The sequence below is a fragment of the Myotis yumanensis genome, unplaced genomic scaffold, assembly GCF_028538775.1.
Source record: "Myotis yumanensis isolate MYYU_CA2020_CCGP unplaced genomic scaffold, mMyoYum1.0.hap1 SCAF_12, whole genome shotgun sequence".
NCBI lineage: Eukaryota > Metazoa > Chordata > Mammalia > Chiroptera > Vespertilionidae > Myotis > Myotis yumanensis.
In genome coordinates this window covers 5,179,659-5,203,546 of record NW_027223763.1, presented here as the reverse complement: position 1 = coordinate 5,203,546, position 23,888 = coordinate 5,179,659, and the positions used below count along the sequence as shown (strand labels likewise).

Sequence of the window (23,888 nt, the reverse complement as noted above, 5' to 3'; positions counted from 1 at the left end):
AAACTTAGTTCTGAGTATGTTGTACCTTTAGTTTCGTATATCAAATTGGCATTTTAAAAAATGGGTCTATATTTACCTGGATATAACAGTGCCTGCCACCACCACCAGACAGACCTGGTGCTCTAATGCCGAGTTACACACGGGGCTATTGCTGGCATGTCTTCGTTGGCACTATAAAGGTGGCCCAGAAGACAGGCTCAAAGCGTAAGAAGTCCATATTGGTGGTTAAGAAGCTCAGGTTAGGCGTACTTTTGTCTCAAGTACCAGCTATTTAGCTTGCCGTTCTCCAATGAGACCCGTCTGTGAATCTGGGCAAGATGATGGACTGTCTGCTAGATGCCATTGTGCATAGAACAATATTATGAGAAGCTACCTAATGCCTAAGCTTTTTAATGCTGTAAAGTATAGTAGCTGAAATTAAATGCCAGTTAATTTTTTCAGAGATGAATTAATGGACAGCCTGGTCAAATTCAGAGCTATTTGATGTATAAAACATTTTATAAGTGGAACTATTCCATCAATAGGCAAAGTGTAATAAAACCTATCTAGATGGATAGTATGTAATTTCTGCACAGGTTTCTGTTTAGTGAATACATCACTGTATACTGGTCAGGAATCTTGCTCCAATAAAGGAACATAAAGAGTTTTTTGACTGGGGTCATTCTCCTTGTGTAGAGAAATGTTTCTTGCATTTGGACTTAGATGATAAGCAAGTTTTTGTCTTATTTGTGTTCACAGTGACAGGAAGTAGGAAAAATGTTAAATAGTTAAGCAGTAAGTAGAGCACAGGCAACAGCTACACAAAAAAAGGACTTAATTGGAATATAGCAAGTACCTGAGGGGTGGGGAAGGTCACTTTAATTAATACACATCAAGGAAGCCTGTGGTTTTTTACAAACTTACACCTCACCAAAACTGGTTTTTATGTACTGTGGTGAGATTGTGGTATGGCTAGGTTATAGGTCACATGAAGTCACATTTTACAACATTTTGTGAATTAAAAAATAAAAAGTCACTAAAGGTAACTTCTTTCTATTGAGATTCCCCTATGCCTGCACATCTTGTATAGTGTTAGGCTGTGAGAAAACTGGCAACATTAGGGTCCTGGAAAATGGCTACAGAGTAGTGTGTGTGCTTTGTGCCCAGTTGCAAAGGGAGTTCTTGGGTTTGCCCTTAGGCAAGTCTATATTGGAAAGTGCTAGATGGATGGCTCAAAGCTTCTTTGGTACAAGGACATTTCAAAGGAGCAAATAGCTGTTTAGTTTCTCCCCAGATTGATAGGCTTAGTTTAGGAGGGGAACTTAACTAATGAATTGGGGTATAGAGGCCAGTAGCTTGTAATGTGTCTTTACATTAATTTCAAAACCTTGAGGTTCTATTGTAGAGCATCCCTCCAGTTGAGGTTAACCTTGGTTTCTCCAATGATGCCCTGGTTTCTAAAAGATGATTCCCTGACCTACGTAAACAGGCCCTCACTATTTCACCCAACTCTGGCTCTAAAATGTAGAGTTTAATTGGTCCACAGAGTACTTGGATGTCTTGTTGAGCTGACAGATTTGCTTTGCTTGGGTTAGCTGTTTGGCTATGAAAGGTATGACCTTTTGGGTATTTAGAGGATTCCTAGACAGTTGTGTTTCTGAATTGATCTGGCAATCTGTCATTCTGCTTTATGGCACAATGGCTTCATGGTTTCTCTTGGTCCCACAAACATGTTTTTTTCTGCCTTTTTTTGTTACATTATTCTATGATTATTTTTTGGCTATTTACAAGAATGGAATTCTGTTGTAAAGGGTAAAGGAGACTCAGGATTTCCTGAAGATTGAGTCAAGATCTTCAGGAGTAGCCGAAACCGGTTTGGCTCAGTGGATTGAGCGTCGACCTGCGGACTGAAGGGTCCCAGGTTCGGTTCCGGTGAAGGGCATGTACCTGGGTTGCGGGCACGTCCCCAGTAGGAGATGTGCAGGAGGCAGCTGATCGATGTTTCTGACTCGCTATCTCTCTCCCTTCCTCTCTGTAAAAAATCAATAAAATATATTTAAAAAAAAAAAAAAGATCTTCAGGAGTAGTCTACAATTGTTTAAAGAGGACATCTTGTCTAGCTAGTGTTGCTCCTCGACCAATGAACCAGGAGGTCATGTTTACATTCCCAGTTTTGGGCTTGGTCCCCGGTGGTGGGTGTGCAGGAGGCAATCAATCCATGATCCTTTCATCATTGGCATTTCTCCCTCTTCCTCTCTGAAGTCGATAAAAATATATTTTTTAAAAAAGAAGCACATCCTTTAAAAACAAAGAGGACATCTTATTTTGAAAAGTCTATCCTCCACCCTAGCAGTGACCATTTCCTTTTGAATATCTGGCTGTGCTTATTGGCTTACAAATATACTTTTTAACAGGTCTGAAGGAAAAGACAAGTTTTGTGATTAGAATAAGGACAGAGAGGACTTTTCAAAGGAGGGTGTGTGCTGGCTTGATCAGTTGGTGACATTGTGTACTCAGATACTACCCGAGGGAGGCAGATCTAAATGTAGATGGATGGATGTTTCTCATAATGAAAGAGTATAGAAAGGGAAAAATGTTTCCTACGTACCCTGCTAGGAATTTAGGTTCCTTTCAGGTTGATAGTTATGTAGTTAACAATATGATGGATGTTGAATGTAAACTTCAATTTTGCTAAGAATGAAAATTTCGTGAATTCCCATCACTGTCACACAGACAGTACAGCTAGCTGTCCGCTCAGACTCCCATCAGGTTTCCTTGTAGGTTTGCCCAGCCTGGGGTTCACTGAAAAGGATGGAGTCTACTTTCCCTTGGTGACAAGCAGTGGAACGGTTCAAAGAAAATTTGGAAAATAAATGCCAGTTCTTTGACATAGTTCAGCTTTCTGGCTGCAAAAGTGAATGAGTGGTCCTCAGGCTGGGAGCTAGACCATAGTTTTGCTAGTTCAATTCATGGTTTTCCCACTAGCGTACAACCTGCAGTCAGAAGCTGGTAGTCCTGACTTCCAAATTACGGTTAATTACATTAACCTGCGGGCAGCTTGATACCAGAGCCTCTGATGTGTTAGCGTCTCCCTCAATATCAATAAGTGTCCCGACTTGCCTCTGATTGTGAAAAGCAGGCTTGTCCCCCACTGAACCAAGTTGCCTTTGCCGTTGGTGATGCTTCTCGGTTGATGTCCCATTGCAGGGCAATAACCCAGGGTTGTCCCTGGCTTGCCAATTGCACTATTTCAATATTTGACACTTCTGGGATGTGGCTCCTTTGGCACAAGGTGCAGGTGAGGACAGGATCCCAGGAAGTGGCTAGACAGCCGCAGGTACGCTAGGCAATAAGGCACCTGGATTCCCTCCCCAGGCCAGCCATCGCCAGGGCGTCCAGTGCGGCTCGGTTAGCTACCTTCCGAGATAGCGGCAGTACACGGGGTGTCCGTGTGTCTCTGTAGACGGGCCTCTCGGGACAAAGGTGGGCAATGGCGCTGCCGAACCAGAGCTCCAGGTGGGCCAAGTGGAGGCACGAGACGTTCGTTGCTTTCCCCTGAGATTGGCTTCGGCATCACTTGGGTGAGGCGTCACTCTGTTCAGTCTGATTAGGACGTGGGGGCGACAGGTTTGGAATTAGCCCTTCCGACACCGACGACCTCGGAGAGGAAGCCGTTGAGGGGCGGAGCCTGGTCGTGGTGGGGTTCTCGGGAGGAGGAGGCTGACCCGCCCGCAGTGACCGGCCACACCGGCAGCGCCCGCGGTCAGCAGGCGGCGCTGACTGCGCTCGGACCCGCCCCTCCGAGCACGCGGCGGAGCGACCCGAGGACTCCAGCCGGGCGATGCCCCTTCCTGCCCTCCTGTCCCGGGACGGGGGTCAGCGTCCCCGAGAAGGAACTGCGGCCTCAGAAGAGAAATCCCACGGAACTTCGGAGTCGGGGGAGGTGCCGTGGCCTCGGGTTCGCGAGTGGAGCCCCGAGAGCCGACCTGGCGCGGCCGAGTGGCGGCGCTGAGTCCAGGTCCCGGAGGCCCGCGGACCTCGGGAGGGGGCGCCCGCTCCCGCCGCTCCGGCGCCGCTTCCCGGGAAGTTTCAAGTTTTGAAAGTCTCGGCGGAGGGGCCGGGGCTTCCGGAGCCCGACCGGTGAGAAGAGGCCGCGCGGCCAGAGCACGCCATGGAGGAGGAGGCGCTGCGGCAGGTGAACGGCTCCGGGAGAGGCCGGGGTGCGGGCGCCGGCCGAGGGGGGCGGGGGGAGCCTCCGGCGGTGTCCCCAGCTCCGCCCCGCGTCCCTTTGCTGCCCCTGCCGCGGGCCCTCCCGCCCCGTCCCCTTCGCAGGGCATAACTGCGCACGGGGGTAAGGCGTTCGTGCCCAAATCACCCCCATGGACTCGGAACCCCCCGCCAGGCCAGCCTAGGAGCACGTCTGAACCCTCGGTCAGAGCCACGAGGGTGGGCCCCAGTGTCCTAAATCAGTTCTTCAGAAAAGTAAAGGGAGGTCTGTGCGGGCCCCCCGGGGAGCGGCCCTGCGGGGGGAGAATTCGTGCGCTCTGGGTGAGGGGCCCGGGAGGGGCTAGTCCCGGCGCACTTGGGGTGGGGAGACCCCCCCAGAGCACAAGAGGGGCCCAGCCCTGTGCCTGGGCGGGAACCTTCGAGTACATAGGGGTCCAGCCCTAAGGGGGAGGGGCCGGGTTCCTGCCACAGCCACAGCCATAGCGGCACTAGGTGCAGTGGGCACAGGAGCCAAGGCTGCGTGCATATCTGCTTTGGGGAGGGTGAGGTGATGTTCCCGTGAAGAGCCAACGGGGAGGTGTGTGTGCACAGGGCAGGCGTCCAGGCCCGAGCAGACAGGAGTCTGGGTCACGCTCAAGAGCGGGGTGGCCTCCACCCCGATGCTGTGGCAACCTCAGGGCTGCGTCTCCCCCGCCCCCCCCACAACCTCCTTCCTGCGGAGCTCCCTCCGCCTGTTCCAGCAGCGACTTGTACACATTTTCCTATTTCCTGTGAACCTCCGCCCAGCAGTGGAGCTGGGTGACTCAGGACCCCGGTGGCCGGGCCCCCAGCTCCATGGGAGCTTTGTTTGCTCCAGCCCTTGGCTCTGGCCTGCGCCTCCAGTCTAGAGCCTAGAGCCGGCAAAGGATTTCCTGAGCCCCACCCCTGCCCTCGGCCGGCCTGGCGCGCGGGGCCTCAGGCCTGGGCTGGGGGTGGGGTCCCTGAGGCTGGGGTGGCCACCCTTCCACTGGGCTCGGGAGATGGCGAGCAGAGAGGTAAGGCGGAGGCCCTGCAGGAGCCCCTGGGAGGGGTCATGGGTGACCCTGGGCTGAGGTCGGCTTTGGCACGGCTGGTTTGAAATGGGCTCTGGGAAGGTTTGCCTCTGCCTCGCTCCGGCCTGGGGTGAAGTTGTGAGAAAGCCTTTTGCTTTCTCCCGGGAGCTCGGCCCAGGAGAGGGTCCCCGGAGGCCTCCCTAGCCCTGCTGTGTGCCTCTGCTTTGCCACCTGAGGCCTCAAGGGAACAGTCCCGGCCCCACTCAGGCCTCCAGCTGCCCTCTAACCTTGAGTAAATCCCTCGCTTCTTTTCTGGCCCAGATCTTAGCCTGAACCCCGGCTTTAGAGCAGCAGCCTGGGAAGCGAGGCTGGCAGAGAGGGGCCGGGCCCGAGGGGTGGTGGTGTCGCTCTGTGGTGTGACCTTGGCAGGTTACCCACCCTCTCTCTGTGCCTCCGTTTTCTCACCGACACGACGGGGACACAACTGCACCCACCTCACGGGGTTGTTGTCAGGACTGACAAATGAACGTACGCCAAGCCCTCACAGACCCTGGCCCCCGAAGCACCACGCACACGGGAACAGTTTTCCCTCACCCTCCTCACAAGTGCAGAGGACAGGAGCGTGGGCTGGACACAAGTGCAGAGGACAGGAGCGTGGGCTGGACAGAAAGCCGTGGGGTTTCCACCCGGCTCAAGGCTACTCCTCTGCCGTCAGAGATGCTCCCCACACCCTGTGTGTGGGTCCCAGGTGCCATCCGTGCCTCCCTCCCCCGCTGTGCGTGCTGAGCTGAGGCCGGCGGGCGGCGGGCACTGAGTGGCCTGCTCCTCTTCCATCCCACAGCCTGGGCCGGACCAGCGGCCCCCAGAGGACGAGAAAGAGGCAATCCGCCGGGCCATCCAGAAGGAGCTAAAAATCAAGGAGGGTGTGGAGAACCTGCGGCGGGCGGCCACCGACCGCCGCCACCTGGGGCACGTGCAGCAGCTCCTCCGGACCTCCAACCGCCGCCTGGAGCAGCTGCATGGGGAGCTCCAGGAGCTGCACACCCGCATCCTGCTGCCGGGCCCCCCAGCTGGTGAGTGAAGAGTCTGGGCAGCCCCCTGGGGACAGGAGGTCCCAGCTCACTAACCCAGCTCCTCGGCCCTGCCCAGGAGGGGAGGGAGGAGAGAGCTAGGCTGTAGGTGAGGGGTTTATGGGCCCTCCATGTTGTGCACACAGAACCTGTGGCCCCGGGACCCCGGCCTCCGGCAGAGCAGCCAAGGGCTCGGCACCTGGAGGCTCTACAGAGGCAGCTGCAGGTGGAGCTGAAGGTGAAGCAGGGGGCGGAGAACATGACCCACACATATGCCCGCGGCACACCCAAGGTGAGGCTCCTGGGCTCTGGTGGGGAGAGATTTGGCTCTTGGATTATGAGAGTCGGTGCTGTTCCGCCTCTATTCTGAAAGGGAAATGCTACCCAGCCATTGATGCAATAAGGGAGACACAGTCCTAACCCTTGCTCTGATGGAGAAGGAAGGCATCGTCCCAAATCCCAGCTTGGTGGGGAAGGCATGGCTCCCACCCCTAGTCTAACAGAGAAGGCAAACACGGAAGTTCCCAATCTAATAGGGAAGACCCAGCCCCAGTGCCAGCCCCCAGCGTGATGGGGGAGCTCAGGCCTGACATGTCGGAGGAGGCTTGACCTCAGCCCTTATCTGGTCTGATGGGGGAGGCTCTGCCCCGGACCTCATCTAACAAGGGAGGCTTGGTTCTTTATCTGGCCTACTGTGGGAGGCTTGGCTTCGGTCCTGGTGAACGGGGGAGGCTTAGCTCCAGTCCCTGGTCTGACCAGGGTGGCTCTGGGCTAGCACATGTCACCACCCCACAGGGGAGGAAGCTCCTGGCAGCTGCTCAGCAGATGCTGCGGGACAGCCAGCTGAAGGTGGCCCTGCTGCGGATGAAGATCAGCAGCCTGGAGGCCAGCGGGTCCCCGGAGCCAGGTGAGGCCTCGCACCTCTCGAAGCGAAGCAGGGATGGGCAGGGCAGAGCAGGGTGTGGGCCTGAGGGCTGACCCCCTCCTCCCAGGTCCTGAACTGCTGGCAGAGGAGCTGAGGCACCGGCTGCGCATTGAGGCTGCCGTGGCCGACGGGGCCAAGAACGTGGTGAAGCTGCTGGGTAGCCGGCGAATGCAAGACCGCAAGGCGCTGGCTGAGGTCAGGCCGCTGTCCCCTTCTGTTGCCACTCCTCTCTGAGGGTCTCCTTGTCCCCATCCCCCCTCTGCAGTGACGGGAGGCACCATGGACTGGCCATGTGGGGTGGCAGTGAGGAACCAGGAGGCTCATTCTGTCTAGACCTCAGAGGGGGTGTCTACAGGTGGCCCGAGCCAGTGCCCCCACACCCCTTACCCCATGGGCCTGTGTCCCCTCTGCAGGCTCAGGCCCAGCTCCAGGAGTCCTCCCAGAAACTGGACCTCCTGCGGCTGGCCTTGGAGCAGCTGCTGGAGGGACTGCCTCCTGCCCACCCTCTGCGTGGCAGAGTGGCCCGGGAGCTGCGGACTGCTGTGTCTGGGAACCCTCAGCCTTCAGGGATGCTTGTAAAGCCCATCGCCATGACAGGTAGCAGGAGCCCCTCCCATGGCAGAGCTCTCGTTCCCTTCCAGAAAGGACTGAGATACAGTGGGGAAGAACTCTGGAGAAGGGTTCCAATCTCGGCTCCACCACCCCCTAGCTCTGAGCCCTTGGACAATTGACATCCTTTCTCCCAACCTCAGTTTATCCATCTGTAAAATGGGGACGATAACAGCACCTACGTCATGGGGTTGCTGTGAAAATGCAGTGCGTTGTTTGTTGCCTGTGAAGTGCTAAGCACTCTTTGGGCCCAGTTAGCACTCTGTCAGTGAAGCTATTATTTAAATGAGTAACCATAGTAACGTTGAAAGCGCCAGTGTTAGGGAGCTCTCAGCCCCGGAGACCTTGGTACCCAGTGCTGGGCAGCTTGGGCTATTACAGAGTTCGTTCTTATCCCAAGTTGGATCTGTCTCCTGAGAGTGGCAGGTGAATTTTAATCAGTAAGTAATCTCAGATGCAGACTTTGGAAGCCCTGAGCTTCCCACCTGGGAGACAGCACCAACTAGAGAGCCCAGCGCCTTCCTGCTCAGAGCTGGTTCGAGGGTACACAGGCCACATCCCATTGTGAGCAGAGCTGAGAAGGGGGGGGAGGTGCAGCGGCCGGATGGGCCCCCTTACCCGGCCTCAGAGAATCAAGAATGATCCCTGGAGGAGATGGTGGTGTCTGAGCTTGGCCTTACCGGGCTTATGAGATTTGGCCAAATGGATGAGCTGGGAAGGCAGGGGAAATGACTTGTTAAAAGGCCTAGAAGTGGGCTATCGGGGCCACTCTAAACCTGTCTCCTGGCTGAACACCTTAGTTCCTCCCCAGGCCACTGTCCTCGTCTAAGGTCCTTTGGGGTGTAACCCCCAGGCCTGGACTCCTTAAATGGTGCTCTTTGGCCCAGTTTATTTCCTCAAAAACTACTCGAGCCCTACTGCTTCCTCTTTGAGGGACAAAAGTCCAGTGACCCTAAAAACGAATCCACTTGGTTGGCAAAGCACTCTTTGCACCCCTCGTGGGAGGTGGGACAGAGCTGAGACTCCTTTCCTCTGTACAGATGGGGAAACTGAGGCCCAGGGAGGAGGGGGGATAGGACAGGCAGCCAGGCTTCCTGCTCGCCAAGCTCTGGTCTCCGCCATGCCGCTCCCCAGGCCCTGAGCCCTGGGTAGCATGTCATCATGCACCGTGGCTCCATGTGGCTTGGCTGAGGTCTGAGGGTCACTCCTCCGCCTGTGGGTCCCTGCTGCCCACAACACATGGACGGTGCTCAGGAAGGAGGGCCAGCTGGTCTGCCTGGAGGGTGGCAGATGGCTGCCAAGGCCTAATGTGGGCAGGCTCTGGGTTCAGCCATCTCTACAAGGAGGTAGTGTTCCTGGGATCCAGGGGCCCACTGGGGTGGCAGTGGGAGGTTGGCACCTAACCATGCTATCTCCCCCCTCCACTCCCCCACCCCTCGCTCCCTACAGGGACACTGCAGGTCCACCTCCTGGGCTGTGAGCAGCTGCTGACAGCTGTGCCCGGCCGGTCCCCGGTGACCGCGCTGGCCAGGAGCCCCTCCCAGGGCTGGCTTCGGGGCAGAGCCAGGCAGCAGCGTGGCACAAGCGAGCTGGCCAGTGAGTAAGGGGCTACAGGGAGCTATGGGGGGCAGCAACCCCCACGCCTGGCCTTCCCTGAGCCCTGGTTCTGGCCCTGCAGGTGAGGTGCTGGCCGTGCTAAAGGTGGACAATCACATCGTGGGCCAGACGGGCTGGGGGCCGGTAGCCCAGCAGTCCTGGGACCAGACCTTTGTCATCCCCCTGGAGCGGGTGAGGCCGGCTCTTGTGAGGCCAGGGGTGACTTTGGGCCACCGGGTGGAAGGCCAGCCCCATCTTCAACCCGGCCTTTCCGATACAGGCCCGAGAGCTGGAGATCGGGGTGCACTGGCGGGACTGGCGACAGCTGTGCGGCGTGGCCTTCCTGCGGCTGGAGGACTTCCTGGACAATGCGTGTCACCAGCTCACCCTCAGCCTGGTGCCCCAGGGGCTGCTCTTTGCCCAGGTGCCCACTGACCCCTGCCTTCTGATCACGTGGGTTCCTGGCTCCCTCGGAGGAGTGGACATTGAGGCCCAGAGGGAGGAGGTCTCCAAGAATAGGTTCCCAGGCCGTCTCCGAGGCCCACACGGAGTCCAGAGGCCTGTGTCCTTGTCCTGACTGCCCTGCTTCATGGGTGACTCTAGACAAGTGCCTCTCTTCTCTGGGCCTCAGTTTCCCCACTGGTACCAATGAGGATGTTGATTCCGTCTCTCTGAGCCCTTCTGGCTCTTGCATCGTTGTCACTGGGGGCTCAGGCTGGGATCCTGGAGGCTGGGGAGGTGCCCATGGCAGGTGGGGTGGGAGGGGACTGGTCTTCAGGTAATCTTCTGTGACCCCACAGGTAACCTTCTGTGACCCTGTCATTGAGAGGAGGCCCCGGCTGCAGAGGCAGAAACGCATTTTCTCTAAGCGCAGGGGTACGGACAGGAGAGGGCTGTGCACGTGGGGAAGAGGGCAGGGGCGTCAGGGGGCCCCGGGACTGAACCTCCCTTTGGCCGCAGGTCAGGACTTCCTGAGGGCTTCCCAGATGAACCTCAGCATGGCGGCCTGGGGGCGCTTGGTCATGAACCTGCTGCCCCCCTGCAGCTCCCCAAGCACGATCAGCCCGCCCAAAGGGTGCCCCCGGACCCCTGCCACTCCTCGGGGGGCCACCAGCCCTGCCTCGCCCAGGTGAGAAGCCACCTCACCCCCCAGACTCCCGGCTTCTCTGCGGCGCCCGCCTCTCCAGGTGCTGTCAGTGTCTGTCTTTCTGTCCCTGTTGCGCTCTCTCTCTCTCTCTCTCTCTCTCTCTCTCTCTCTCTCTCTCTCGGCATGGCTGTGTGTCCTTCCCCCAGCTGTTCTGTCTGCCTGTGCCCCACCATGTGTCTGCTCCCTCCCCACAGTAGTTTCCCACCCAAGAAGACCCCCTTGGGAGAAGAGATGAGGCCCCCACCCAAGCCCCCGCGCCTCTACCTGCCCCGGGAGCCAGCCCTCGAGGAGACGCCGGTGAGGGGGGCTGGTAGCCCTGGGGGTGCTGGGCTGGGGGTGGTGGAGCTGCAGGGAGGGAGGAAGGAAGCCCTGCTCTGCCCTGAGCCCCTCTGCCCTCCTTCACAGCGCACCAAACGCCCCCACATGGAGCCCAGGACTCGACTGGGGTCATCTCCACCAGCCTCCGCGACCAGGTACCCGGTCAGGTTCACCTTCTTGTTTGAGACATTGTCCACTCACTCGAGTGCCTGCGAGTCCACTCAGTTCTCACCCCGCGGCTCCTGGGCGCATTCACTGGCTCGCTCAGGTTCTCACTCTGAGCCAACATTATTGAGCCCAGCTGTATGCCAGACTCCAGGCAACAGCTGTCCTGAGCCCCCGTCCGCCAGCCCCAGAGGTGGGGCCAGGCCAGGATTGGGCATGAAGGGCTGGTGGAGGCCCAGCCTTGGCCCAGGGGGCTTCCTGTGCCCGCTCTCTTTCAGGAAACCCCCACGGCTTCAGGACTTCCGCTGCTTGGCTGTGCTGGGTCGGGGACACTTCGGGAAGGTGGGTGCAGTGCAGGGTGGGCAGCCCTCGGCGCATTAGCTAGGAGGACGCTGTGATCGTGAGGTAGTAGTTGGGGGAAGTCAAGGCTCCCGGTACTGCCCACCTGGACCCCAGCCTTTCTCTGGTCCCCAGGTTCTCCTGGTGCAGTTCAAGGGGACGGGGAAATACTACGCCATCAAAGCGCTGAAGAAGCAGGAGGTGCTGAGCCGGGACGAGATAGAGAGGTGTGTGGTGATGCCACCGGGCACTGGGCCTGCAGCGGGCCCCGGATGGCTGGCCTGGGCTATTGGCACCAGAAGGCAGCCGAACCCTCCTGGGGCTTTGAAGTGGTGACTCTGGGGCCAGCCAGGCCTGGGTTCTTTTTTTAGCACCTGCAGTTAACGATGGGCCCTTGGGCAGGTCCCTCTGCACCTCAGTTTCCTCATCTGTGAAATGGGACGGTGGTGGTTGTGCAGGTTAAATGACCCACGTGAGTTCCTGATACATAGAAACGGTCACTCCATGTAGCTGCCCGGCACTTAGACCGAGGACACAGTGAGCTTGGGGTGTCCTGTGGGTGGCAGGGCACAGCCAGTGGAGGTTTTCCTTCCCTCTGAAACCCACGCCCTCCCCTCAGCCTGTTCTGCGAGAAGCGGATCCTGGAGGCTGTGGGCCGCACGGGGCATCCCTTCCTGCTGTCCCTCCTGGCCTGCTTCCAGACCTCCAGCCATGCCTGCTTCGTGACCGAGTTTGCGCCAGGAGGCGACCTCATGATGCAGATCCACGAGGACGTTTTCCCTGAGCCCCAGGCGCGGTGGGTTTCCATTCCTCTCGTCTGCCTCTTCCAACAACCCGGCTCTGGTTCCCTACACCAGGCCTCCCTCACCCTGCTTCCTCCGGGCACCCATCAGCGGAGGAGCAGGGCGTCAGGGAGGCCTGGGTTCAAATCCTGGGTATCAGCTCTCAGCATTTGTGACCTTGAGCCTCAGTTTATGTAGCTAGGAATTGGGTTAAAAATAACTTTCAGAGGCTGGCTGCAGAGATGGGCTTAACATTAATGAATTGCCGGTGAATAGTGACTGGCAGCTGAAGTTAGTTCTTGTCCACCAGAGTGCGCCCCTGAAGTCTGGGCTCATATCAGCTCTGCCACTAGCTGTGTGACCCCGGGCACGTCACTGACCTGGGGTCTCAGAGCCTCATTTGGAAACAGGCCTGCAGGCTGCCGGGAGGAGGCCGGGAGAATGAGATCTGAGACCCCAGGAAGAGGAGGCTGTGAGCTGGCAGCAACCTTGGGACAGCCTTGGGCTGCTGTCTGGGGGAGCCCCACCCCCCCATGAGGCTTGCCCCAGCCTCTTGCCCCCATCCAAAGGTCCCCAGGCCATGGCCATCCTGCACCTCCCTGCCCTCCCTTCCCCCCACAGTCCTGGGCCTAAGCTTCCCCTAAACCCCCTCCAGGTTCTACCTGGCCTGTGTGGTCCTGGGACTGCAGTTCTTGCACGAGAAGAAGATCATTTACAGGTAACTTGTCCCCGAGAGGCTGGGGGAGTGGCGAGGGCGCGGATGCCGTCTTTCTCCTGGGCGCCGTTCCAGGGCCCCTTTGCTCTGCCCCCCACCCTCCCAGGGACCTTAAGTTGGATAATCTTCTGCTGGACGCCCAGGGTTTCCTGAAAATCGCAGACTTCGGGCTATGTAAGGAAGGTGGGTGTCTCCCGTCCAGGATCCTGTGTCCTCCAGCCTTGGCACCCAGTCCAGGCCAGCGAGTGGCGTCTCCCGGGAAATCTCCCCACCGCACCCTCAGTCCAGGGACCAAGTGCTTCCTTCCCAACCCTACAAACTCTAAGGAGCCCTAGCTTTCCTTGGCCCAAGGGCGAGCCTGTGCTCCAGAGCTGGGGGAGGGCACTGGGTTCTGCTTCCTTCGTGGCCTTGGCATGTGAGCTTGGCCGAGCCTCGCTGCCTCCGTCCGATGTCGTAAAATCCATTCCCACCTCTGAGAGTGGGGCAGGGCTTGGCAGTTAGGTGCGGGGGGACATAAGGGTTGGCTGTTGGTTCTTACAACCACAGAGGTTACTGTGGACCAGACACACGGAGCCGGCTTTGATGTGGATGTCGATTTGCAGGGATTGGCTTTGGGGACCGGACCAGCACCTTCTGCGGCACCCCGGAGTTCCTGGCCCCCGAGGTGCTGACCCAGGAGGCCTACACGCGGGCCGTGGACTGGTGGGGGCTGGGCGTGCTGCTGTACGAGATGCTGGTGGGTGAGGTGAGTGCCGAGCCTGGGCGGCCAGGGCCTCGAGGTCGGGGTGGGCTGGGAGTGGCTGTGCACCCGGCTGAGCCCCCGTCCCCGCAGTGCCCATTCCCAGGGGACACCGAGGAGGAGGTGTTTGACTGCATCGTCAATGCGGAGGCCCCGTATCCCCGCTTTCTGTCGGTGCAAGGACTCGAGCTCATTCAGAAGGTAACCACTGCAGGGTGCAGGGCTGGGCGGCACCATCCATCCTCGGGGCCCTGGGCCCAGCTCCCTCGGGGGCTTGGGGAGGCGGCAGCCTGGGACCCAGTGCCCTCGGTGAGCACTGCTCTTGCCCAGCTCCTCCAGAAGTGCCCGGAGAAGCGCCTGGGGGCCGGCGAGCAGGACGCCGAGGAGATCAAGACACAGCCTTTCTTCGGGGTGAGTGGCCGGGCGCAGTGGGAGGTGCGGAGGGACCGCGTGGGCTGCCACTGCCGTCACCTCAGGCACCTCTGCCCTTGTCCCCAGACCACCGACTGGCAGGCTCTGCTGGCCCGCGCTGTCCAGCCCCCCTTTGCACCCACCCTCTGCGGGCCCACAGACCTGCGCTACTTCGAGGGCGAGTTCACGGGGTTGCCGCCTGTCCTGACCCCGCCAGACCCCCGCAGCCCCCTCACTGCCCGCCAGCAGGCCGCCTTCCGGGACTTCGACTTCGTGTCAGAGCGATTCCTGGAGCCCTGAGGGCCTTTCCCGTGTCCCTGTCTCCTGCCCGCCTCCCCGCCCCCCGACTCTTAGAACCTCCCTTGCCCACCCGTCTGCCCAGCTACCCGCCCTGCCCTGGAGGCCAGGCCTTGCCTGGTATTTATCAGCCCTTCGGACTCGAGGTGGTGGCTCGGCTCAGTCTCTGGGCCTGGTGCTCCCCTCCTCCTCCCCCCTCCCCTCCCGTCTCTCAGCCAGACGTGGACAGAAAGGGTGACATGGTGAGGAGCAATTTGGTTTGGTTTTTAATACTTGACTTGCTTTATGGATTATTAAATATGCGAAACTGTGCACTGGAGGGATTCTGGCTCGGAGGGTGGAAGGTTCCGGATGCCCCGGGCACTGGTGCCCTAGCCCCGCACAGGTCCTCTTCCTCCCCTCCTTCCTTTGGAGGTCAGTCTGCTCTGAGGCTGGGAGGTGTGGGCAGACGTGAGCAGCCCCAGGCCCTCGGGGTCCGCCCTTCGTTTTCAGGCACAAGATGGTGGCTCTGCCTCCTGCGACCCTAAACAGCCTGGCTGCTGCCCTCACCCTCTTCCTCCTCCTCCTCGGCCAAGAGGGTCTCCCAGGGCCCCGAGGGCCATCCGCAGAAGAAGTGGGCCAGGTTGCGGACCAGGCCCCGGTCAAAGGGGTTGCCGGGGCGCTGGCGGAGGTAGGCAATGCGGTGCGAGGAGAGGAACTCCCAGGTGGTGGTGTTGCTGGCCACCAGGTAGATGTGCGAGGCCAGGAGCAGGCCGGCCACCATGGAGAAGAGGGAGAGCAGCAGGAAGGTGGCGAACAGGAGCCCGCTGGACCGCAGCCACAGCCCCCAGGGCTGGAAGAAGCGGAGGCCGGACCTGTGGGGCAGCAGAGGGATGGGGGCCCAGAGCTGGGAGAAGGCAGGGCGCCCCAGGGAGCCCAGGAGGGCAGGCCAATGGTGAAGGGTCGGGCCCCTGAAGGTGTCCGGCTGTGCACACCTTGTGGGCACATGCTGCCCGCGCTCCCCCTCCCCCCATACACACAGGGCAGCGGCGGGACCCACCATGCCAGGTACAGGCCCCACAGAAGCACCACAAGCTGCAGCGCCAGGTAGGCCACGAAGAGCGGGTGGTTCCGTTCCCCCACACAGTTCTCCATCCAGGGGCAGTGGTGGTCGTAGCGGCGGACGCAGCGGCGGCACTCGCTGCAGTGCCGGGCCCGCAGGGGTTGCTGGGCACAGAGAGTCGGGCTCGACACTGGCTCCCCCCAGACCAACAGTGAGGGCAGGGATGAGGGTGGGAGGTCGGGGCCTGGATCTGGGAGGCCTGGGGGGTGAGGCCAAGGTGCTGGGGCAGGAGGCGATCGGTCTCAACCTTACCCCTGGCCTCCAGGAAGTCCCTGAGCCACTCACCAGCACCATGCAGTGTCTGCAGCGCCGAAGGGCGATGGCTGGAGGAACCATGGCTGTCTGCTCCTCCTTGGCCTCCTCCTGAAATGGGGGCCAGGGCATAAGATGGGGGTCCCCTGGGGAGGCAGGTGGCTGGTGAACACATTTTGGAGGCCATCCCATGGGTAATGAGGTGGTAGAGTGGGGCACAGTGCCCTGGACCTAGTGAGGCTGTGTGACCCTTGCCAGTTGCTTTCCCTCTCTGGGCCTTGGCCATTTCCTCACTGCAGATGGGTTTCTGGGCTGGCAAGAGGATTCACTGAGATGCCCCAGAAAAGCCCTCCACACAGAACCTGGCATGAGACTGTTATTGGGGCCTTGGGTCCCCTGTTGGTGGGAGGAGGGGTTCAGTTCCCCAGGGGCCCCCTGGTTACCTGGGGCTGGATGTTCACGTAGCCTGGGTCCATGAGTGACACGGCCAGATAGAGCAGCAGGGAGCCCAGGACGAGGAGCAGGAAGGTGAGGGGCAGGAAAAGCTCCCCCTGTTCTTCCCATTGTCGCAGTGCTGCCGAGGCCAGAGGAGAGTAAGGCCAGAGGAGAGTGAGGCCGGGCTGGGGGACAGGAGGGGGTGTGGGGGAAGGGCAGGGGGCAGGTACAGGTGGAGGGGGGAGTGTGTGCTGGCTGAGCAAAGGCCTGGGGATGGGGTTTGACGAGTGGCCAGGTGTGTCTCCTGCATAGGTACAGAAGTTCAGGACGAGCTAAAAAAGAGAAAGGCAGTTCATCTCTACTCTCTGGAGGGCAGCAGGGAATCATGGAAGGTTAGAGGGCAGATCTGGAAACCTTCCCAGTGAAGGTGATTGGAGGGGAAGCCTGGAGGCACAGAGAGAGGGCTGTCCAGAAGGGAGAGGAAGGTGGCTGGACGAGAGCGGAGAGGAGGAGATGGACAGTTGGGGGTTAGGGAGAGGAAGGAGGGGGTCCCTGCCTCTGGCTCCACCGTGAGAGACCAGCCAGGTCTGAGAGGCTCATGAGACAGACAGAAGGCAGGACTGGTAGGCTCAGATGCTGCAAAGAGGGGCAGGATGGCGGCCCAGGCCAGGAAGGGTCCAGACCAAAGAGGTGACTGGGGATTTGGGGGAGGCGGGGAGTAGGGGGGGGGTGCTAAGATCAAGGGGTGTGAGATAGCCAGACAGCAGAGTGAACAACTCTGGTTGTAAAAGGAGCAGAGAAAGAAGGGGGGTTTCTTTCTGATGGGGAGACTGAGCAGGTTTTTAGGCTAAAGGGCGAAGACTGGCCCGGCTGGTGTGGCTCAGTGGTTGAGCATCGACCTATGAACTAGGAGGTCACGTTTCAGTTTCTGATCAGGGCACACGTCCAGGTGGTGGACTCCACCAGTGTGGGGAGTGCAGGAGGCAGCCGATCAATGATTCTCTGTCATCACTGATGTTTCTAGCTCTCCTCCCTTCCTCTCAGAAATCAATAAAAATATATTTAAAAAAATAAAGGGCAAAGACTGTGGAGGAGACTTGAGAAGGTCTTAGGAGGAAAGTGAGAACACCCCGGCCCAGGGGGTGAGGCCGAAGCAAGGAGGGGTAGGAACCCAAGGGGAGGGATGGAAGTGAGGGTGTCTGTGGGGTAAGTGAGAGCTACTAGGGCAAGAAGCAAGGATGGGTGCTCTCTTGCCTGAGGATGGGGAGCCTGGACTTGGGCGGCGGCGGAGGGAAGGCTGGGAGTCAATTCCCGGGCAGGATCGGTGGATCCTGAGACCAGGGGGGATGGGGGCTGGACTTGGTCATCGGATCAGGTGGCCATCGCATGGGTCCGGGATGGACAGGGCATCTGGCAGGGACCAGGAAGACGCTGGGATGAATTAGGGACTGACGGGGTCTTAGGCGGAAACTCTCGGAATGACAGGCGGGGAAGGGGCCTCGGGAGCCGGCGGAGACGGGTGGTCCCCCCCGGGCTCTGGGGCTTCGGCGGGGGACCCAGTAAGACCCACATGTCTGGGGTCCACGGGGGAGCGGGTGGGTCCGGGTGGCGCGGGTCCGGCTCACCGGTGTCGTGCAGGAAGAGCACCAGCGTGATTCCCCAGGTCAGCACCGTGTGCCCGGTCCGCACCAGGACGCCCGGGCTGAGGAGCGCCCAGGGCGCCATAACCTCGGCCCCCCGGCCCCACCCGGAAGAAGCGCCCAGAGGGGCGGGCCTTCCGAGGGAGAGGGGCCCAGATGCCCGGCGATTGGCGAATCCTGGAAGTGGGCGGGGTCAGGCTGGGGCAGGGAGGCTGCCTATTGGGTGGCAGCTGCGGCCGAGTAGGTCCTCGAGCCAACAGGTGCCTGAAGAGGCTGAGGGCGGGGCCGGCGCGCGCGCAGCCCGTAGCTCCGCCACCCCAGTCCCTTCCCCGCAGGTGTGTTTTCGGAGCCCGGAGCCGTCGCAGGTCTCCATCCCTTCCCAGCCCCACAGCCTCGCGCATGCGTGCCGCTGCCTGGGAGCTTCAAAGATCCAGGTGTGTGGAGTCCAGGTTGCAGATTTGTGCCCGGTTCAAAGATGTGATGACTGAGGTGTCAACAGAGGCAGCGCTCGCCCAAGGCTCAGTGGTGACATTCTTACCTCCTTGCTGTTCATTATCAGGGATCGCAAACGGGATTAGAGCAAAGTGGGGTTCCGTGGTGCAGGTTCAGGCTACCAGAGGCCCAACTTGGGTCCGAGTCAGGAATGCCAGCGCTGTCCCTTCCTCTCTGTGAGAGCGTGGGCAAGTTACTGAACCACTTTGAGCTCTGTTTTTTGTCTGGATAACAGATGATAATGGCATCCCCTCCTAAGGTGGTTGGGGGGATTAACTAATGGCAGCACAGCGTCTAGCACAGTACTTAGACCCCAGCGACACCCTGCCAGCCCGGCTTGCCCGACCCGAGGCTTCGTCATTCACTGCCCATACTCCTTCAGCCGCATCCCCAGGGCCTTCCTTATTCAGCTCTGCCTTTGCACCCACACCTCCCACTAATACCAATGTCCACCTTCTTTCTCCATCAGATTGGCCCCCTTCCAACTTCTACAGCAAGCCTCTTAATTTTTTTTTTATTTGAGAGGGAGAGAAATACAGATTGGTTGTTCCACTAATTTATGCATTCATTGGTTGATTCTTGTATGTGCCCTGATGGGGATCGTACCCATAACCTTGCAGTATTGGGAGGATGCACTAACCAAGTGACCAAGTGAGCTATCCGGCCAGGGCCCGGGGATCCTTTTCTGACATCTGTTATTTTTATTTTTATTTTTTAAAAATATATTTTATTGATTTTTCACAGAGAGGAAGGGAAAGGGATAGAGAGTTAGAAACATCAATGAGAGAGAAACATCGATCAGCTGCCTCCTGCACATCCCCAACTGGGGATGTGACCGCAACCCAGGTACATGCCCTTGACTGGAATCAAACCTGGGACCCTTCAGTCCACAGGCCAACGCTCTATCCACTGAGCCAAACCGGTTAGGGCCATCTGTTATTTTTTTAAATATGTTTTTATTGATTTCAGAGAGGAAGGGAGAGGGATAGAGAGATAGAAACATCAATGATGAGAATCATTGACTGGCTGCCTCCTGCACGCGCCCCCTACTGAGGAGGATCCAGCCCGCAACCCAGGCATGTGCCCTGACCAGGCTGATGCTCTACCCACTGAGCAAAACCAGCTAGGACATGACATCTGTTATTTTTGTTAGCTCAACATTCCTTTTTCTGTTGGGGAACTAACTCTTCCCCATCTTATGTGATTCTGAAGGAACTGTGCCCCTCACTCCATAGAGTGGTGGGAAGTCATTGTGGGCGTGTGACTCTAGAAAGCCAAGCACTTCCCCATCTGGTTGTCTCCAGTGATTGGTCCTAGTTGGTGGGCATGTGACTTGGCAGGGCCAATTATAATCATTCTATGAGAGTAAGGCAAAGCTGCTGAGAAAGAGGCTTTCTTTGGGCTCTCAAGCAGGAATAGAGTATAAGGACAACTGACAGCTGTCTTTACACTCTGTGAAGAGAGACTGTGGCCGGAGAAGGTGAGGCCATCTTATAAAGAGACAGAGATAAGCAGGACCAAAAGGGTGTATGAAAGACAGTCTTAACATTGTCTGGGCCCCTACATCCAGCTTTGCCTGAAGCTGGTATTAGCTCTAGTTTCCCCAGTTGCATTAGTCAGTGAATCCCACCCTCCAACCTCTGACTAATCTGGGTTGGTGTTTGAATCCAGTGTCTGTCACTTGCAACTCAATCTTTTTTTTTTTTAATAAATCTTTATTGTTCATATTATTACATTTGTTCCTCTTTTTTTCCCCCCATAACTACCCTCCACCCAGTTCCCACCCCACCCTCTGCCCTCACTCCCCAGCCACTGTCCTCATCCATAGATGTCGAGTCTCTACCCGCATTCCCCACACCCCTTTCCCCCTCAAGAATAGTCAGTCCATTCCCTTTCTATGCCCCTGATTCTATTATAATTACCAGGTCATTCTGTTCATCAGATTATTTATTCACTTGATTTTTATTTTTATTTATTTATTTATTTAAATATATTTTATTGATTTTTTACAGAGAGGAAAGGAGAGAGAGAGTCAGAAACATCGATGAGAGAGAAACATCGATCAGCTGCCTCCTGCACACCCCCTACTGGGGATGTGCCCGCAGCCAAGGTACATGCCCTTGACTGGAATCGAACCTGGGACCTTTCAGTCCGCAGGCTGATGCTCTATCCACTGAGCCAAACCGGTTTCAGCAATTCACTTGATTTTTATATTCACTTGTTGATAGATGTGTATTTGTTGTTCATAATTTGTATCTTTACCTTTTTCTTCTTCTTCCTCTTAAAGGATATCTTTCAGCATTTCATATAATACTGGTTTGGTGGTGATGAACTCCTTTAGCTTTTTCTTATCTGTGAAGCTCTTTATCTGACCTTCAATTCTGAATGATAGCTTTGCTGGATAAAGTAATCTTGGTTGTAGGTTCTTGGCATTCATCACTTTGAATATTTCTTGCCACTCCCTTCTGGCCTGCATAGTTTCTGTTGAGAAATCAGCTGACAGTCGTATGGGTACTCCCTTGTAGGTAACTGCCTTTCTTTCTCTTGCTGCTTTTAAGATTCTCTCTTTGTCTTTTGCTCTTGGCATTTTAATAATTTTTTTTTTCACTGAAAACATTTTATTGGCCTTTTGGATAGAAACGGGAATTTATTTGCCAGGAAGGATGATGCCATCATACTTCTGCTGGAACCAGCGCATGGCCTCCTCTTTGCTGATTCTGTGTTTGGCCCCAATGCAGCCTATCCTGCGTTTCTTGTCTGTGATGCTGAAACCTGGCCTACCCAGCACCACATAGAAGTCCAGGCCGTAGATACCAATGCTTGGGTCATATTTGATCCCCAGATCAATGTGTTCCTGGATCCCAAAACCAAAGTTTCCAGTATCTGAGAAGTTATTTTTTCGTAATTCATACTCTCGCACCTTTAGACCTTTCTCCAAGATTTCTTCTGCCGTGGCCCCACGGACTGTGCAGTGGACAGCAACCTTTTAATTTCTCCTGATGCCAAAGGACCTGACGGTGTATCTGGCTTTGGAGAAGACCGGGGTCTGGCCCGTGAGCTGCTCCAGGACCTTGGCTGCCCACCTCAGTCGGTCCCTGCCCTCCCTGACGCAGATGTTGAGGCAGAGCTTGCGGATGCGCAGCTCCCGCATGGGGTTCTCCTTTTCCCCTTGATCCGCCATGATGAGAGACAGGAAGAGAGCTTGGCATTTTAATTATGATGTGTCTTGGTGTGGTCCTCTTTGGGTTCCTTTTGTTTTGGGTTCTCTGCGCTTCCTGGACTTGTAAGTCTATTTCTTTCACCAGGTAGGGGAAGTTTTCTGTCATTATTTCTTCAAATAGGTTTTCAATATCTTGCTCTCTCTCTTCTTCTGGCACCCCTATAATTCGGATGTTGGTACGCTTGAAGCTGTCCCAGAGGCTCCTTACACTATCTTCGTATTTTTGGATTCTTTTTTCATTTTGCTTTTCCAGTTGGGTGTTTTTTGCTTCTTCGTATTTCAAATCTTTTACTTGATTCTTGCGATCCTCTAGTCTGCTGTTGGGAGTCTGTATAATATCCTCTATTTCAGTCAGTGTATGCTTGATTTCTAGATGGTCCTTTATCACAACATCAAGGGTCTCATTAGATTTCTTGAGGATCTCACTACATTTATCGGCGGTCTTACCAGTCTTTTTGAGAATCTCACTACATTTATCGGCGGCTTCTAGAAAGTTCTTGAAAAACCTTAATAGTGTGGTATTGAACTCTATATCCAGTAGTTTGCTTTCCTCCATTTCTGTCATTTGTGTACTGTTTCTTTGTCTCTGCATTTTTTTATGCTTCCCTGTGTTGATAAAGTGGTTTTCTGTGCTGAGTGTCCTCTAGGGCCCAGTGGTTCAGCCTCCCCAATTACTTGAAGAGGACACTCTTGGTGCACCCCCTTGTGGGCTTTGTGCACAGTCTTGTTGTAATTAAGCCTTGATTGTTGTAGCTATCACTGGGAGGAATTGACCTCCAGGCCAATTGGCTGTGAGATTCAGCTGTGTCTGCAGTGGGAGAACTTCTGTGCTGGAGACACCCTTCTGGGGCAAGACTTGCTTCAATGGGGCTTTGGTGCTCACTGAGTCTGCCCCCTGAGTGTGTCCTTTATGGTTCCACAGAGCTGCAAACTGGATGGTCCCACTCTGACCTCTGGGCTTCCTGGCTCCTGGATCTCTAGGGAGGTGCTAACTAGCCTTTGCCTGCGGCTATCCAGCAAAAGCCTCCCTGCAGGGCTTGGGTGGGGCGGGTCCCACGGGATCAACAGGGCGGGGCTAGCAGTTATGGCTGCTCTCAGTCTTGCCTTCAGAGGCTCTGCTTCTCAGTGTCCCGGCAATCGCTGCAAGCACCTCTGAGAGAAAGCTGCCCTCGAGTTCCGACCGATGCCAGACAGTCCCGCTTCTCCAGTATGAGTCTGGGTCCCCAGAGACTTGCCCGGAACTGGAGCTCAGAGCCTGAGACTCCCTCCCGATTGAAAACGACAACCGTGCCCTCAGCCGCCAGCCCACTTGGTATTTTACTTCCGCACCGCACCTCCTCTGAGTCTCGGTATGCTTTTCTCTTTCCTTCTAGTTGTAGAATTTCCACTCAGCCAGCCTTCCTGTGGTTCTGGATGATGTCTGTTCTGTCTTTTAGTTGTATTTTTTTTTTATTTTATATATTTTATTGATTTTTTACAGAGAGGAAGGGAGAGGGATAGAGAGTTAGAAACATCGATGAGAGAGAAACATCGATCAGCTGCCTCCTGCACATCTCCTACTGGGGATGTGCCCGCAACCCAGGTACATGCCCTTGACCGGAATCGAACCTGGGACCTTTCAGTCGCCAGGCCGACGCTCTATCCACTGAGCCAAACCGGTTTTGGCTTTTAGTTGTATTTTTGAAGTTGTTGTGCGAGGCAGCAAACTCTGGTGTTTACCTATGCCGCCATCTTGGTTTCTCTTGCAGCTCAGTCTTTTTTTTTTTTTTTTTTTTTTTTTTTAATATATTTTATTGATTTTTTACAGAGAGGAAGGGAGAGGGATAGAGAATTAGAAACATTGATGAGAGAGAAACATCGGATCAGCTGCCTCCTGCACATCTACTGGGGATGTGCCCGCAACCCAGGTACATGCCCTTGACCGGAATCGAACCTGAGACCTTTCAGTCCGCAGGCCGATGCTCTATCTACTGAGCCAAACCGGTTTCGGCGCAACTCAGTCTTGATAACTGCAATGGGGTATGACTTAACTGAGTGAGGAATTCTAGCACATTATCCACTTAACCCTGAAGCTTCCATGAGTCAGTGACATACTGATGTCACCGATCAAGTCGGACACTAAAGTGGTAAGGACAGATTTAATCGGTAATACCCTCTTGTCGTAGGGAAGAGGTTCCAGCGTGAACTCAGTGCCACTTCAATTTGCACAGAGGTGACCGGGCATTTTAAACCGACAAGAACAGACACTGGGGGTACGGTAGTAAAGAAAAAGGGGGCCATATTTATGGTGACAGAAGACCATTTGATTGCGGTGGTGGGCACACAATTGAAAAAAAGAACAGACAGACACTACCACTACATTTGATCTTAGCCAAAAGGCCAGAAGCAATTGGTGAA

General features: G+C 56.5%; 2 protein-coding genes and 1 pseudogene across 5 annotated transcripts; 1 reads left to right on the top strand and 2 right to left on the bottom strand.

The window, feature by feature from the left end:
- The first annotated feature begins 3,813 nt into the window (after positions 1 to 3,813).
- Positions 3,814 to 14,941, top strand: PKN3 (protein kinase N3). Of its 2 annotated transcripts, none has more exons than XM_070430524.1 (22): positions 3,814 to 4,174; positions 6,079 to 6,310; positions 6,454 to 6,599; positions 7,103 to 7,214; positions 7,300 to 7,427; positions 7,646 to 7,829; positions 9,291 to 9,437; positions 9,520 to 9,629; positions 9,718 to 9,861; positions 10,238 to 10,313; positions 10,398 to 10,566; positions 10,779 to 10,881; positions 10,990 to 11,057; positions 11,346 to 11,409; positions 11,542 to 11,633; positions 12,026 to 12,202; positions 12,844 to 12,906; positions 13,010 to 13,086; positions 13,506 to 13,648; positions 13,736 to 13,843; positions 13,973 to 14,009; positions 14,141 to 14,941. In XM_070430524.1, exons 1-22 carry the CDS (start codon positions 4,151 to 4,153, stop codon positions 14,875 to 14,877), a joined length of 3,141 nt encoding a protein of 1,046 aa, XP_070286625.1. In that variant the 5' UTR covers positions 3,814 to 4,150; the 3' UTR covers positions 14,878 to 14,941. The 2 variants fall into 2 exon arrangements, with proteins under 2 accessions (XP_070286625.1, XP_070286624.1); XM_070430523.1 differs by having other exon boundaries at positions 13,973 to 14,053; positions 14,141 to 14,449.
- Positions 14,780 to 17,906, bottom strand: ZDHHC12 (zinc finger DHHC-type palmitoyltransferase 12). 3 transcript variants are annotated; one of them, XM_070430526.1, is made up of 5 exons: positions 17,765 to 17,903; positions 16,148 to 16,278; positions 15,738 to 15,815; positions 15,390 to 15,556; positions 14,780 to 15,204 (listed from the first exon to the last, which is right to left on the bottom strand). In XM_070430526.1, the coding sequence occupies exons 1-5, from the start codon at positions 17,862 to 17,864 to the stop codon at positions 14,874 to 14,876; spliced, it is 807 nt and encodes a 268-aa protein (XP_070286627.1). In that variant the 5' UTR covers positions 17,865 to 17,903; the 3' UTR covers positions 14,780 to 14,873. The 3 variants fall into 3 exon arrangements, with proteins under 3 accessions (XP_070286627.1, XP_070286626.1, XP_070286628.1); XM_070430527.1 differs by having other exon boundaries at positions 14,898 to 15,204; positions 17,710 to 17,904; XM_070430525.1 differs by having other exon boundaries at positions 14,780 to 15,556; positions 17,710 to 17,906.
- Positions 17,907 to 20,857: 2,951 nt separating this feature from the next.
- Positions 20,858 to 21,466, bottom strand: LOC139020388 (large ribosomal subunit protein uL5 pseudogene; annotated as a pseudogene).
- Positions 21,467 to 23,888: the final 2,422 nt, after the last annotated feature.

Excerpts from the sequence above, each read along its gene's own strand:
- ZDHHC12 (XM_070430525.1), bottom strand. The coding sequence starts at position 17,864 with ATGGCGCCCTGGGCGCTCCTCAGCCCGGGCGTCCTGGTGCGGACCGGG. Across the intron at positions 16,279-17,709 it reads CCCCCGTGGACCCCAGACAT|CACTGCGACAATGGGAAGAA; the intron begins GTGGGTCTTACT and ends TGGCCTCGGCAG. Across the intron at positions 15,557-15,737 it reads GCAGACACTGCATGGTGCTG|CAACCCCTGCGGGCCCGGCA; the intron begins GTGAGTGGCTCA and ends CTCTGTGCCCAG.
- PKN3 (XM_070430524.1), top strand. The coding sequence starts at position 4,151 with ATGGAGGAGGAGGCGCTGCGGCAG. Across the intron at positions 6,600-7,102 it reads ATGCCCGCGGCACACCCAAG|GGGAGGAAGCTCCTGGCAGC; the intron begins GTGAGGCTCCTG and ends ACCACCCCACAG. Across the intron at positions 13,087-13,505 it reads CTTCGGGCTATGTAAGGAAG|GGATTGGCTTTGGGGACCGG; the intron begins GTGGGTGTCTCC and ends GTCGATTTGCAG.